Raw genomic sequence first — 14887 nt, forward strand, 5'->3', positions numbered from 1 at the left:
CGGAGCGGACTCGGCGCCGTTCCTGGTTCCTGAAATCTGTGAGGTGCCTTGTAGGGAGTGAGCACCGATCTGTGGAACACCGGATGCATCCTGGAACCCTCCGGAAGCGCCAGCCTGAAAGCTACCGGGTTGACCTGCTCTTCGACTTGGTAGGGCCCCAGTTGCTTATGCCCTAGTTTCTTCTTGGCCAACGACCTGGCCGGCACTGCGTGGGCTGCTAACCAGACCCAGTCTCCTACATGGATCTCTTCGCCAACCCTTCTGTGTTTGTCTGCCTGCACCTTGTATGCGTGTTTGGCCAGCTCCAGGTGCCGCCGCAGCTGATCGTGGACCTCCTGCAACTCCGACGCGAACGCATCTGCTGTCTGCGGCTCCCCCTCCACCATTCTTTCCAGTCCCGGGAAGGTTCTGGGGTGCCTCCCGTTGTTGGCGAAGAACGGCGTGACCCCCGTGGACACGTGCTTCGTGTTGTTGTAGGCGAACTCGGCGAGCGGCAGGTAATCCACCCACGTCGCAGGCTGTTGATTCGCATAGCATCTCAGGTACTGCTGCATGATGGCATTGACCCGCTCCGCTTGCCCGTTGGTCTGCGGGTGTCTCGCCGACGCCAGGTTGATCTTGACGTTTAGGAAGCCCATCAGCTTCTGCCAGAAATTCGAGATGAACTGCCGTCTGCGGTCGGACAGAATAGACCGTGGCAGACCGTGAACCTTGAACACGTGGTCTATGAACAGTTTGGCGGTTTGTTCCGCCGTGGCCACCTTCGCACACGGGATGAAATGTGCCATCTTGGAGAACAAGTCCACCACCACCAGCACGGCTGTCTTGCCCCTCGAGCTGGGCAGATCCGTGACGAAGTCCAGGGCGACTCTCTCCCATGGCTCGACCGGAGTTTGCAGCGGTTCCAACAGTCCGGCCGGCGGTCTGTGCACTGGTTTGGCCCTCTGGCAGGTGTCGCACCTCGCCACGTAGTCCGCGACCTCCCCTCTCATTCCGGGCCACCAGAAATCCCTGGCGACTAATTCCACCGTCTTCTCCTTGCCAAAGTGCCCGGCAGTGGGCGCGTCGTGCAGCTGCTGCAGTACCTTGGCGCGAAGTTCGTCTCCCGGCACGTAGATGGCCCCTTTACGGATGAGCAATCCATCTCTCAGCTGGAACCCCTCGGTCGCCGCCTTGCCCCTTTGCATCTCTGCCATCTTAGCTTGCGCGAAGGAGTCATTCTGCAACGCTCGGCGCACCGCCTCCAGGTCCACTGTCGCCGCCGCGCACGCCCACACTGTTGGTGCGAAGATGTGCATGGCGGCCGCTGGCGTGACGTCCTCCAGATACTGTGGCTTACGGGAGAGCGCGTCCGCCATGATGTTGGTGTCCCCAGGGACATACTCAATTCGGAAGTCGAAGTTCGCAAAGAACTCCGCCCAACGTATCTGCCTCTGGTTCAGGAACTGTGCCGTGCGCCAGTGCTCCAAATTCTTGTGGTCCGTGCATACTTGCACCGTGTGCTTGGCGCCGATCAGGAAGTGCCTCCACGCTTTGAATGCTGCATGAATGGCCAGCAACTCCCTGTCCCAGATGGTGTAGTTCTGTTCGGACTTGCTGAGCTTCCTGGAGTAAAACGCTCCCGGCCTCCAAACCCCCTGCGGGTCCTTCTGCAGCAGGACGGCTCCGACGGCCCTGTCTGAGGCGTCTGTTTCAACCCTCATCGGCCTGCTGGGGTCGACATGAAGCAGCTGTTCTTCCGACGCGAAGAGACGCTTGAGTGCCTGAAAGGACTGCTCCGCCTGCGCTGTCCAGATGAACTTCTTTTTCTTGGAGCTGAGCGTGTCCGTGATGGCCGCTGTCTGCATAGCAAAGCCTTTGATGAACTTGCGATAGAAGTTCGCGAAGCCGACAAACCGTTGGACCTCCTTCCGGTTGCGTGGGCTTTTCCAATCCAACACCGCTCGAACCTTGGTGCTGTCCATGGCGAGCCCCTTGTCAGACAACTTGTAGCCCAGGAAATCCACCTCCGTCACGTCAAATTGGCACTTCTCAAGCTTGGCGTACAGCCTATGTTGCTGCAGCCTGCTCAGCACTTCCCTGACGTGTCTGTCATGCTCCTGCTGCGATTCCGAAAAGATCAGGATGTCATCCAAGAAACAGACGCACGTCTTGTAGAGGAGCCCCGCCAACACTTGATGCATGAAAGCTTGAAAAACGTGGGAGCCATTTTGTAATCCAAAAGGCATAACTCTATATTCGTAGGTGCCCAGAGGCGTGAACATGGCTGTTTTCCACTCATCTCCTTCCCGCATGCGAATGAGGTTGTACGCCCCTCGCAGGTCCAACTTGGTGAAGACGCTGCCCTTGCGCACTTTTGCGAGGAGGTCATCGATTCGGGGCATGGGGAAGTCCGATGGCTTGGTCACACTGTTCAAAATGCGGTAGTCCACCACGAGTCTTTTTTGGGGCGTGTCTCGCTTCTTAACAAAGAATACCAGACTGCCCCCCGCTGCCCTGGACTCTCGGATGAAACCGCGCTCCAAATTATGATCTATGAACTCTTTGAGTTCCTGCAGTTCGTCCTCAGACATGGAATACAGCTTCCCTTTGGGCAGCGCCGCCCCCGGCAGCAGGTCAATCTTGCAGTCATATGGTCTGTGGGGGGGGGTAGCCTGTCTGCCTCCTTCTCGCAGAAAACCTCCAAAAATTCTGCGTACTTGTGGGGAATCGCTTGCAGCGTGCCTAGCAGCAGCTGTGACTCCTCTTGCTCCCCTTCCTGCCGGGGCATGATGCAGTGTTCAGCACAAAAGGAAGAGCCGAAGGTCAGCTGCCTCTGGTACCAAGCCAGCGCCGGGCTGTGCTTGTCCAGCCAACTCATGCCCAATACAATAGGCGTGTCCGACAGTTGAGTGACGTTGAAGCTGATGATTTCCCTGTGATTTCCAAGCCGCAGCACCATAGGTGGCGTCTGCTTCACCACTTGCCCCCCTAGCAGCTCCCTGCCATCCACCGTGACAACCTGCAGGGGCAGCGTGGCAGGCAGCAACTGTATAGCGTGCCGGTCGACAAAGTCCTGCCCTATGAAGTCTGCATTGCTTCCCGAGTCGACGGTGATTGGCACGTCCATGGTGATTCCATTGGGTAGCTGGAGCGATGCGGTGAGCCTCACTACTGGCTTGGGCGGGAGGGGGTCCATGGGCGGTAAAATCTCTGGGGACTGCTTCACTGACACGTCTGGCTGGGCCCCAGTGCCTCCTCTTCCAGCCAGACATCGTCGTTTCCCTGCTGTGGTTCTCCTTGCTGCGTTGCTGCAGTCACCATTGCTGAGGCTGCAGTGTGCTTGTGGAGCCTCCGGGGACACTCTTTCGCCATATGCCCTGGATCCTCGCAGATATAACACTTCCTGTTCCCTCTAGGAGGCTTCGCTTTCACTGCTGCCGGTGCTAGGGCTCTGGCTGCTGACTGAGCCCTTGCACTCCCGACCTCCATCGGTTCCACCCCTCCCCCTGTTGGAGGCGTGGATTGCGCACGCGCTGCTTCTCTGGGAAGGAAGGAGGAGCCCCTGGCTGGTTCGCGCCCGCTGCGCCCTTCTTCCCTGCTCCACGGACGTTCTTCCAGCCGCACCCCCACCGCCAGCGCCCTCTGAACGATCTCCTGCGTGGTCCGGGGTCTCTCCCCCCTCGCAATCTCATCTTTAACCGAGTTGTGCAAGCCCTCCCAAAAAAGGTCTCTGACAGGGGCCGAATCTCTGTCCCATTCCAGGGCACTGACCAAAGCGAAAAAGCGGGCATGGTACTGCCTCACGCTGGCTCTCCCTTGCCTTAGTCCATGCACCTCCTTCCGGGCAAGATCCACGTCAATGCTGGATAAAAAACACCCATCCATCGCTTTAATAAAGGCGTCCGCATTTTGGAGCGCAGGATCCTTATCTCTCCACAAATTGCGCAGCCATGCTTTTGCGTCTCCATGCAAATGGGACATGATGAACCCCACTTTCTCTTGTTCATCTCTAAAGTCTTTGTGCAGTAGTTGCAGTGCACACATTACGTCTGCTCTAAAGTTGGGGTACTGTTGCAAATTCCCATCGAAGTGAGAGACCAGACCGCCTGTGCGTCTCCCCAACCCAATCCCCTCTGATTTGGGTGTCTGTTGCCCTTGCTTCGTAAGCACGTCCAACCTGACCTGGAGATCCCTGTAGGCGGCAGCTGCTTCCTCCTCTCTCTTCCTGGATGCCAGCGCCTCGGCATTCAGTCGTGACACTGCTTCTCTCAGTTCCGCTATTTGCTGTTCGGCCGTCATAGCGTCTGCCGTTCGTGAGCTCTCTAGTAGGCACCCGCTTTCTCTCCTCTCCGCGAGGCCGTGGATGCCCACAATTTGATGGGACGGAGCTTACTGTCAGGGTTGCTTCCAGATCCTAGCTCACAGAGGATCCCGCCAGCCAGCTATCATTAAATAAAAGTCTTTATTGAGTTACAGTCTCCATTCTCAAGCTGCTGCGTGCAACTCTACGTCTTATGGTTAGACCGGCGAAGCTCTGTCTGAGTCTCCGCCCCTTGTGCACCAACTTAATATCCTAGCCCTGCTCCACCTTTTCCGCCTGACAGTTCTCCTCTGGGTCCCTCTGCTCCCCGGGGTCTCTTCCTTCCGGGATTCTTCTGACGCTGACCCCCCGGACCCTTCTGTCTCCTTGCGCCGGGCTTTAGGACCTGGCTCCCTTTCCGGGCTGCCTACTGCGCCACTTTCCTGTGCATTTGAACTTGGCGCGCGCGCCCAACCTTCCACCTTCCGTCTAACCGTCTCCTCGCTCCCCGATGGAGGTGTGGCCACTCCTGACTCGTGCCCTCCCTCCTGTTGTGAGCTGCCAGCGCTTGAGCCCTGGCGCCCTTCCTCATCCCTGCTCTCTGGCGGTGACGCTGGTCCCGATTTCCAACTGCTCCCCTCTGAGTCCCCTCTGGCTCTATCTTCCTGGGGTGTCCCCCTAGTCTCCCCCCTTGCCCTGGCCACTGGTGCTCCTCTTTGTGAATCTTCTGATTCACTGGAAAGACTCGGAGATCTCGGGTCGTCGTCATCACTCATCTTTTCTTCTGCCTCCTCCCCCTCGCTCTCTGTTTCCTTCCTTTCCCTCGCCTCTGCTCCTGAACCCCTGACAGATGAGATGACAATTTGTGCATTTAGTTGCTTCAATTTCCTGCCGAGAGCCTCGTAGTCTCTTTTGATCTTCTGGAGGCTATTGCTTGCAGTGTCATTGGTTCCCACATGAACCAAGAGGAAGGGGTATTTGTCAGTGGGTTTTATGATTCCTTGCAGTCGTTCAGTTACATCTTGGATCTTAGCCCCGGGGAGACAGCACACTTCCCGAGACATCTTGTCAGGCCCACAGATCACTGCTTCTGTTCCCCTCAGTAGGGAATCCCCTATCACCACTACACGCCTCCTCTTGGGTTTGGTCGGGGTTCTTCCGTGAGCTGTCCGTTCCAAGGTCGCCTGCACATTCCCTGAGGACTGACTTTGCTGCTCGTCTTCATATACCTGATCGACTGTAATGAGGGAGAGATCCTCAAATGGAGTCTGCTCTTCGTCTTCCATGCTAGGGGAGAGGACCTCAAAGCGATTGTGTATTTCTAAGCAATCAGAGTGAACCCTGGGCCTCCTACTTCTTTGAGTCACGTTTCTCCATATATCTGGCTCCTGTGTTGGTGAACTAGACTCCTTCTCAGGGGAGTCCCCTGTCTCCTCCTTGGTGGAGACGGTGTGCTCTGTTGCTTCCAAGAAGAGCTCCAGCTCTCTAATTCTTTGGAGCGTAGCTACACGTTCCTCCAGTTGCTGGACTTTGTCTTTTAAGAGGGCAATCAACATGCAATTGCTGCAGGTAAAGCTGCCTGCAACCTTTGGCAAGATGGCAAACATTGCGCAGGAATCGCAGGCGACTGCAGCTGTTCCCTCCCCTTCCATCTTGAGATCGTGTCGTTGGGGTTGGCTACAGAGGTCCTCCATCATAAAAAGCTTGAAGACAGGACAAATAACTTCCCCCACACACAAAAAAACACCTAGATCTCCCCAACAAACGTTTGAGACTAGCTCCCCTAAATCTAAAAGATGGATCTAACTGCCCTGCTAGGTCTGATAAGCTCCTCCCACAGCTAATCCCCTGCCTCAACAGAAACCCTGCCCCCTCTGACCTTTACACAGGGAAAACAGCTAATCAGCCACAAGGAAACACACAGACACAAGAAAACCCTTTTTGCTCCTTCTTCAACTGATGCCCTGCAAACTCTGATAAGCTCCTCCCACCACCTTGCTTGGCTTTGCTGCAGCAGTGGCCGAAGGCTGCCCCTCTCCCTGGGATTTCCTGCCCCCCATGGACGGCTCTCTCTGTCGGTTTCCAGGTGGGCTCAGGGGGTCTCTTGCCTACCAGTCTCTCCCCCCCCCCAGGTCTGCGTTCAGTATGGCTGGCGGCCCCCCGGCGGGCGCTTTGACATCCTCCCCCTGCTGCTTCAGGCGCCCGATGAGGACCCCGAAATCTTTCCCCTGCCAGGGGAGCTGGTGCTGGAGGTCCCCATCTGCCACCCCACGTGAGTGCCAGGAAAGGGGGTGGCACTGGGTGTGGGGAGGGGGGGACGTGGGGGGGGGAGTGATGGCAGCGCTCTGGCCGATTGCAACGGCCGTCCCCAAAGGCTGCCAAGGACTTTCATGGAATCATGTAGAGTTGGGGGGAAACCCCAGGGGTCATCTAGTCCAACCCCGGCAAGGCAGCTCCCCCTTCTGACACCTGCCTTCCTCTTCCAGGCTCAAGTGGTTCAAGGATCTGGGCCTCCGCTGGTACGCCCTCCCTGCGGTGGCGAACATGCTCCTGGAGATCGGGGGCCTGGAGTTCCCGGCGGCCCCCTTCAGCGGCTGGTATGTCGGCTGTGAGATCGGCATGAGGAACTTCTGCGACTCCCAGCGCTACAACCTCCTGCAGGTAGGGGTCTTCTGGGGGGAGCCCCCTCTCCCGCCCTGGCCCCCTTCCTCCCCTCTGCTGATACAGAACAGAAGAAGAGTCAACTGGCCCATCTGTCCCCCCCCCCAATTTTTTTTATTGGTTTTCAAATTTATAAACAAACATAAATCCTAACTATAATTATTCCACTATTATTAACATTGTTAGGTGACTTCCTCAAGTCCCCTTGGCTGAGTTTCAATGTAGCGGTATATCAGTGTAACAGTTTTCCAAAACTAATTTCTCATAAAATTTACTTAGTCAATTAACATCTTTCTTTCTTACCATATTAACTTTAAACGTATTATTCTATAAAATCACATATTTAAATCCTAAGCCAATCTGGTATTTGCAAGTATTTCTATTTACGTTATCTTAACATATTTAGCTAAATAGTCTTTGAATTTCATCCATTCCTCCTGGTCCTCCTCCTCCTTCTGGTCACGGACTCTTCCGGTCAGGTCGGCCAGCTCCCAAAAGTCCATCATCTTCATCATCTTCATCATTCTCCACTGTTGGCACTTCTTGTGCTTTCCAATTTTTGGCTAACAAAATCCTAGCACCAGCTGTGGCATACAAAAACAATCTAATGTCTTTCTTGGGCAATTCCAAACCTATTATTCCAACAAGAAAGGCCTCTGGATTCTTAATAAATGTATATTTCAACATTTTTTCCAATTCCTTATAAATCTTCTCCCACAAGTCTTTCACCTTGGGGCATGTCCACCACATATGATAAAAGGTACCTTCTTTTTCTTTAGATTTCCAACATAAATTTTCACTATGGTTGTAAATCTTTGCTAATTTTACAGGAGTTAAGTACCATCTATACATCATTTTCATAATATTTTCCTTTAACACCGTACATCCGGCCCAGCATGCTGTTCTCACAGGGGCCAAATACCCATAGGAACCTAGGAATCTGGATAAAAAGGTAAAGGGACCCCTGGCCATTAGGTCCAGTCGTGACCGGCTCTGGGGTTGCAGCGCTCATCTTGCTTTACTGGCCAAGGGAGCCGTCGCGCAGCTTCCGGGTCCTGTGGCCAGCATGACTAAGCCGCTTCTGGCAAACCAGAGCAGCACACGGAAACACCGTTTACCTTCCCACTGGAGCGATACCTATTTATCTACTTGCACTTTGACATGCTTTTGAACTGCTAGGTTGGCAGGAGCAGGGACCGAGCAACGGGAGCTCACCCGTCGTGGGGATTCGAACCGCTGACCTTCTGATTGGCGAGTCCTGGGCTCTGTGGTTTAACCCGCAGCGCCACCTGCGTCCCTAGGAATCTAGATAGACTGCCCCTGGTGCTGGAGGTTTCACTCATAGCAAGAGACCTGACTGGAGCAGGCCGATGGCTCATCTGTAGCCAACCTGATGCCTCAGCGGGAAACGCGCAGGCCGGATCCGAGCCCAATTCTCCTCCCCTGCAGTTCCAGAAGCATTGCTGTCTCCGACTGGGGAGGGCAGGTCAGGGCCCCCATTGCCAGCAGCCCCTGGTATTGGAGCGGGCTGGTAGGTCTTATTAGGCAGGTGAGGGAATATGCTGACTATATTTTATCCCTCTGGAGTCCCGCAGGTGTGGGTTGAGACAAGGAGACAATGTGGCTGCAAATACAGAGCTTTTGGAGACTCTCCCAGGAGAGAAAGGCCTCTCAGCAGAGTGTAAATCCCATCTTAAGCACAGGAAATAAGCGTTAGGCTGATCTCCCCCTTTAGTTTTCCCGTTTATCAAAGAAACAGGCTACAGACTGAGAAATAAGTTTAAAACATATAGTTTAATCCAGCATTTGTGCGGCAACAGCAGTAAAAAGTAATGCAGGTAGAATACTTGACTTTGCAGCAAAAAGAAAGCGAGTAGAAGAGGAACTACTTCTTCCCTCCCAGGAGAGGAGGGGAAGTGACATCACACAGAGCCTTCTCTACCAATTAGAATCATAGAATCCTAGAGTTGGAAGAGACCCCAAGGGCCATCGAGTCCAACCCCCTGCCAAGCAGGAAACCCCATCAGAGCACTCCTGACATATGGTTGTCAAGCCTCTGCTTAAAGACCTCCAAAGTAGGAGACTCCACCACACTCCTTGGCAGCAAATTCCACTGTCAAACAGCTCTTACTGTCAGGAAGTTCTTCCTAATGTTTAGGTGGAATCTTCTTTCTTGTAGTTTGGATCCATTGCTCCGTGTCCGCTTCTCTGGAGCAGCAGAAAACAACCTTTCTCCCTCCTCTATGTGACATCCTTTTATATATTTGAACATGGCTATCATATCACCCCTTAACCTCCTCTTCTCCAGGCTAAACATGCCCAGCTCCCTTAGCCGTTCCTCATAAGGCATCGTTTCCAGGCCTTTGACCATTTTGGTTGCCCTCCTCTGGACACGTTCCAGTTTGTCAGTGTCCTTCTTGAATTGTGGTGCCCAGAACTGGACACAGTACTCCAGGTGTGGTCTGACCAGAGCAGAATACAGTGGCACTATTACTTCCCTTGATCTAGATGCTATACTCCTATTGATGCAGCCCAGAATTGCATTGGCTTTTTTAGCTGCCGCGTCACACTGTTGGCTCATGTCAAGTTTGTGGTCAACCAAGACTCCTAGATCCTTTTCACATGTACTGCTCTCAAGCCAGGTGTCACCCATCTTGTATTTGTGCCTCTCATTTTTTTTGCCCAAGTGCAATACTTTACATTTCTCCCTGTTAAAATTCATCTTGTTTGTTTTTGCCCAGTTCTCTAATCTGTCAAGGTCGTTTTGAAGTGTGATCCTGTCCTCTGGGGTGTTAGCCACCCCTCCCAGTTTGGTGTCATCTGCAAATTTGATCAGGATGCCCTTGAGTCCATCATCCAAGTCGTTGATAAAGATGTTGAATAAGACCGGGCCCAAGACAGAACCCTGTGGCACCCCACTAGTCACTCTTCTCCAGGATGAAGAGGAACCATTGATGAGCACCCTTTGGGTTCGGTCAGTCAGCCAGTTACAAATCCACTGAGTGGTAGCATAGTCAAGACCACATTTTACCAGCTTCTTTACAAGAATATCATGGGGCACTTTGTCAAATGCTTTGCTGAAATCAAGGTAGGCTACATCCACTGCGTTCCCTTCATCTACCAGGCTTGTAATTCTGTCAAAAAACGAGATCAGGTTAGTCTGACATGACTTATTTTTCAGAAATCCATGCTGACTATTGGTGATCACAGCATTCCTTTCTAGGTGCTCACAGACTGTTTGCTTAATGATCTGCTCCAGAATCTTCCCTGCTATTGATGTCAGACTGACTGGACGGTAATTATTTGGGTCCTCTCTTTCCCCCTTTTTGAAAATAGGGACAACATTTGCCCTCCTCCAGTCTGCCGGGACTTCGCCTGTTCTCCAGGAATTCTCAAAGATGACTGCCAGTGGTTCTGAGATCACATCTGCCAGTTCTTTTAATACTCTTGGATGCAGTTCATCTGGCCCTGGAGACTTGAATACATCTAATCTAGCCAAATATTCTTGTACTATCTCCTTAGTTATTCTGGGCTGTGTTTCCTTTGCTGAATCATTTGCTTCAAATTCTTCAGGTCGGGCATTGTCTTCTTTATCGGAGAAGACTGAGGCAAAGAAGGCATTGAGGAGTTCAGCCCTTTCTGTGTCCCCTGTTTGCATTTCAACATCTTCTCCTCTGAGTGACCCCACTGTTTCTTTGTTCTTCCTTTTGCTACGAACATACCCATAAAAGCCTTTTTTGTTGCTTTTAACCTCTCTAGCAAGCCTGAGTTCATTCTGTGCTTTAGCTTTTCTGACTTTGTGTCTACACGTGCTGGCTATTTGTTTGAATTCCTCTTTGGTGGTTTCCCCCCTTTTCCATTTTTTGTACACATCCTTTTTTAATCTTAATTCAGTTAAAAGTTCTTTAGATAGCCACCCTGGTTTCTTTAGGCACCTTCCATGTTTTCGTCTCATTGGTATTGCCTGACGTTGTGCTTTTACTATCTCCGTCTTAACAAACTCCCAGCCATCATGAACTCCCTTTCCTTTTAGTATTGCTGTCCATGGGATCTCACCCAGCACTTCCCTAAGTTTTATGAAGTCGGCTTTCTTAAAGTCAAGAAATTGAGTCCTAGTATGCTTGGCTGCTACTGTCCGCTGTATAGTAAACTTCAGAAGAGCATGATCACTCGCGCCTAATGATCCTTCCACATCTACCCCACTAACCAGGTCATCAACATTGGTTAGGACCAGGTCTAAAATGGCTGTTCCTCTTGTTGCTTCTCCCACTTTCTGGACAATGAAGTTGTCTGCAAGGCCAGTGAGGAATCTGTTTGACCTTATGCTCTTGGCTGAGTTTGACGTCCAACAAATATCCGGGTAATTGAAGTCCCCCATTACTACTATCTCCCTTCCTTTTGCATGCTTGGCCATCTGTTCCAGGAAGGCATCATCTATGTCCTCCGTTTGGCTTGGGGATCTATAGTAAACTCCCACAATGAGGTCTCTGTTATTCTTCTCTCCCTTAATTTTGACCCAAATGCTCTCACTTTGGCTTTGAGGTTCTAAATCTTGGATCTCTTCACAGGTATACACACCCCTGACATATAACGCCACTCCTCCTCCTTTCTTGTCTGGTCTGTTTCTCTGAAATAGATTGTATCCCTCCATTATTACATTCCAATCGTGGGACTTATCCCACCAGGTTTCAGTGATGCCTATTATGTCATATTTAGTTTGCTGTACCAAGAGCTCAAGCTCATCTTGTTTATTTCCCATGCTTTGCGCATTAGTGTACAGACATTGAAGTCCATTAATCATTCCCCCGTGTCTCTTATTTAAGGATTTTTTCCTCCCTCCACTAGGTCCGCGTGCTGTTTGCTCCATTTGGTCTATGACATTTGGATGATCATCTTCATTAATTGATAGACTCCTACCTTCAGGAGCACTGTCTCCCTCCCCCACATTAGTCAGTTTAAAGCCCTCCTGATGAGGTTTCTGAGATTTTTGGCAAAAACATTTCTCCCAACCGTTGTGAGGTGCAGCCCATCACTTGCCAGAAGTCCATCTTCAAGAAACTGCAGTCCGTGATCTAAGAATCCAAACCGTTCCTGTTTACACCATTTGCGAAGCCAGCTGTTCACTTCCACTATTTTCCCCTCTCTCCCTGGGCCACGTCGTTCAACTGGGAGGACAGACGAGATGACAATTTGTGCATTTAGTTGCTTCAATTTCCTGCCGAGAGCCTCGTAGTCTCTTTTGATCTTCTGGAGGCTATTGCTTGCAGTGTCATTGGTTCCCACATGAACCAAGAGGAAGGGGTATTCGTCAGTGGGTTTTATGATTCCTTGCAGTCGTTCAGTTACATCTTGGATCTTAGCCCCGGGGAGACAGCACACTTCCCGAGACATCTTGTCAGGCCCACAGATCACTGCTTCTGTTCCCCTCAGTAGGGAATCCCCTATCACCACTACACGCCTCCTCTTGGGTTTGGTCGGGGTTCTTCCGTGAGCTGTCCGTTCCAAGGTCGCCTGCACATTCCCTGAGGACTGACTTTGCTGCTCGTCTTCATATACCTGATCGACTGTAATGAGGGAGAGATCCTCAAGTGGAGTCTGCTCTTCGTCTTCCATGCTAGGGGAGAGGACCTCAAAGCGATTGTGTATTTCTAAACAATCAGAGTGAACCCTGGGCCTCCTACTTCTTTGAGTCACGTTTCTCCATATATCTGGCTCCTGTGTTGGTGAACTAGCCTCCTTCTCAGGGGAGTCCCCTGTCTCCTCCCTGCTCTGTTGCTTCCAAGAAGAGCTCCAGCTCTCTAATTCTTTGGAGCGTAGCTACACGTTCCTCCAGTTGCTGGACTTTGTCTTTTAAAAGGGCAATCAACATGCAATTGCTGCAGGTAAAGCTGCCTGCAATCTTTGGCAAGATGGCAAACATTGCGCAGGAATCACAGGCGACTGCAGCTGTTCCCTCCCCTTCCATCTTGAGATCGTGTCGTTGGGGGTGGCTACAGAGGTTCTCCATCATAAAAAGCTTGAGGACAGGACAAATAACTTCCCCCCCACACACAAAAAAAACCTAGGTCTCCCCCAACAAACGTTTGAGACTAGCTCCCCTAAATCTAAAAGATGGGTATAACTGCGCGCGCCGCTAGGCGCGCGCCGCTGCCCTTCAGACTCTGATAAGCTCCTCCCACAGCTAATCCCCTGCCTCAACAGAAACCCTGCCCCCTCTGACCTTTACACAGGGAAAACAGCTAACCAGCCACAAAGAAACACACACACACACAAGAAAACCCTTTTTGCTCCTTCTTCAACTGCTGCCCTTCAGACTCTGATAAGCTCCTCCCACAGCTAATCCCCTGCCTCAACAGAAACCCTGCCCCCTCTGACCTTTACACAGGGAAAACAGCTAACCAGCCACAAAGAAACACACACACACACAAGAAAACCCTTTTTGCTCCTTCTTCAACTGCTGCCCTTCAGACTCTGATAAGCTCCTCCCACAGCTAATCCCCTGCCTCAACAGAAACCCTGCCCCCTCTGACCTTTACACAGGGAAAACAGCTAACCAGCCACAAAGAAACACACAGACACAAGAAAACCCTTTTTGCTCCTTCTTCAACTGCTGCCCCTCAGACTCTACGTTTCTATGGTCTGAGCCAGCCTATCAGCAACTCAGCTCTATGGTCTTAACCCCTTCAGCTGCTAACTAGCAAGAATGTGCCTTGTGAGATTGGATGGTGCGTCTTCCACGCAGGCGGCGTAAAGGTCCTGCCCCCCCCCAACCGAAATGTGTCTTTGCAGGAGGTGGCTGAGCAGATGGGGCTGGACACCCAGACGACCTCCTCCCTTTGGAAGGACAGGGCGGCCGTGGAGATGAATGTGGCCATTTTGCACAGTTTCCAGGTGATGGATTGGATGGGGAGACAAGGGAGTGAGGCGCAGGTGGGGAGGGGAGGAGGAGGAAGAGAGCTTGCTGGGAATTCACCCTCACCAGCCCCCCTTCCTGGGTAAGAGCATAAGACTAGATGACTCTTGGGGTCTCTTGCAGCTCTATGAATTCTGTGATTTAATGATTCTGCGATCAGCTTCCTGGGATCCCCGCAAGTTCTGGTGCCGGGGGAGAAAACCTTTCCTCTCTCCACTTTTTTCATGACAGGCATCCTTTTACAAGCATCTACTTTGTCACCTATTTCTTCCTTTTTCTCTATACAAAAATATCCCAAACGCTGCCCCCTTAGAGGATTCTCTGGGCTTTGGGCCTTTTTGGAGGGGGAGGGCGGACCTTTCTGAGAGTGGCGGCTGCTTCTTGAGCTCAGCGTGGATTGAGCTCCCCCCTGTGGTGGGTCCCCAGGTCCCCACAGCCAGGAGGTGGAGAAACACGGAGGAGGGAAGCCGCCTTCAGCTACTCTTCCCTCCAGGGCGCCAGGCAGTGGGGCTGCAGAATGGGAGAGTTGGAAGGGGACCCCCAAGGGCCATCTAGTCCAACCCCTGCAATGCAGGAATCGCAACCCCCCCTGCAGCCCTACCAGAAGATGCTGGTGCTGCCCCCACCAGGGACTGGACCCGGGACCCTTTCTGGTAAGGCTTCTGGGGGACAGGGGGCTGGGGTAGGGCTTCCCCGCCTTGCCCTGACCTTGCCTCTTCCTGCAGCTGGCCAAGGTGACCATCGTGGACCACCACGCCATCGCCGACTCCTTCATGAAGCACCTGGAGAACGAGCAGCGCCTGCGCGGGGGCTGCCCCTCCGACTGGGTCTGGCTGGTGCCCCCCATCTCCGGCAGCCTCTCCCCCGTCTTCCACCAAGAGCTGGTCAACTACCAGCTCTCTCCTCTCTTCCGGTACCAGGTGAGACCCCCCTCACCCCCCCCCCGGGGCTCCAGAAGAGGCTGCCCAGTGGGGAGGGGCTGCCTGCCCTCTGCGTGGCAAAGGGGTGCAGAGAGGAGGTGTTTGTGCCCA

General features: G+C 52.6%; 1 protein-coding gene across 3 annotated transcripts in view; it reads left to right on the plus strand.

Annotated features, from left to right (window-relative positions):
- The window catches only part of NOS3 (nitric oxide synthase 3), a 48700-nt gene that overhangs the window by 15266 nt on the left and 18547 nt on the right, over positions 1-14887 (plus strand). For all 3 annotated transcript variants that reach the window (XM_082192181.1, XM_082192182.1, XM_082192183.1), the window contains 4 exons: positions 6415-6554; positions 6769-6943; positions 13733-13834; positions 14582-14776. In XM_082192181.1, coding sequence (XP_082048307.1) covers positions 6415-6554; positions 6769-6943; positions 13733-13834; positions 14582-14776 — 612 coding nt within the window. The remainder of the gene's footprint in view (positions 1-6414; positions 6555-6768; positions 6944-13732; positions 13835-14581; positions 14777-14887) is intronic.

Source organism: Podarcis vaucheri, assembly GCF_965113315.1.
Source record: "Podarcis vaucheri genome assembly, chromosome: 12".
NCBI lineage: Eukaryota > Metazoa > Chordata > Lepidosauria > Squamata > Lacertidae > Podarcis > Podarcis vaucheri.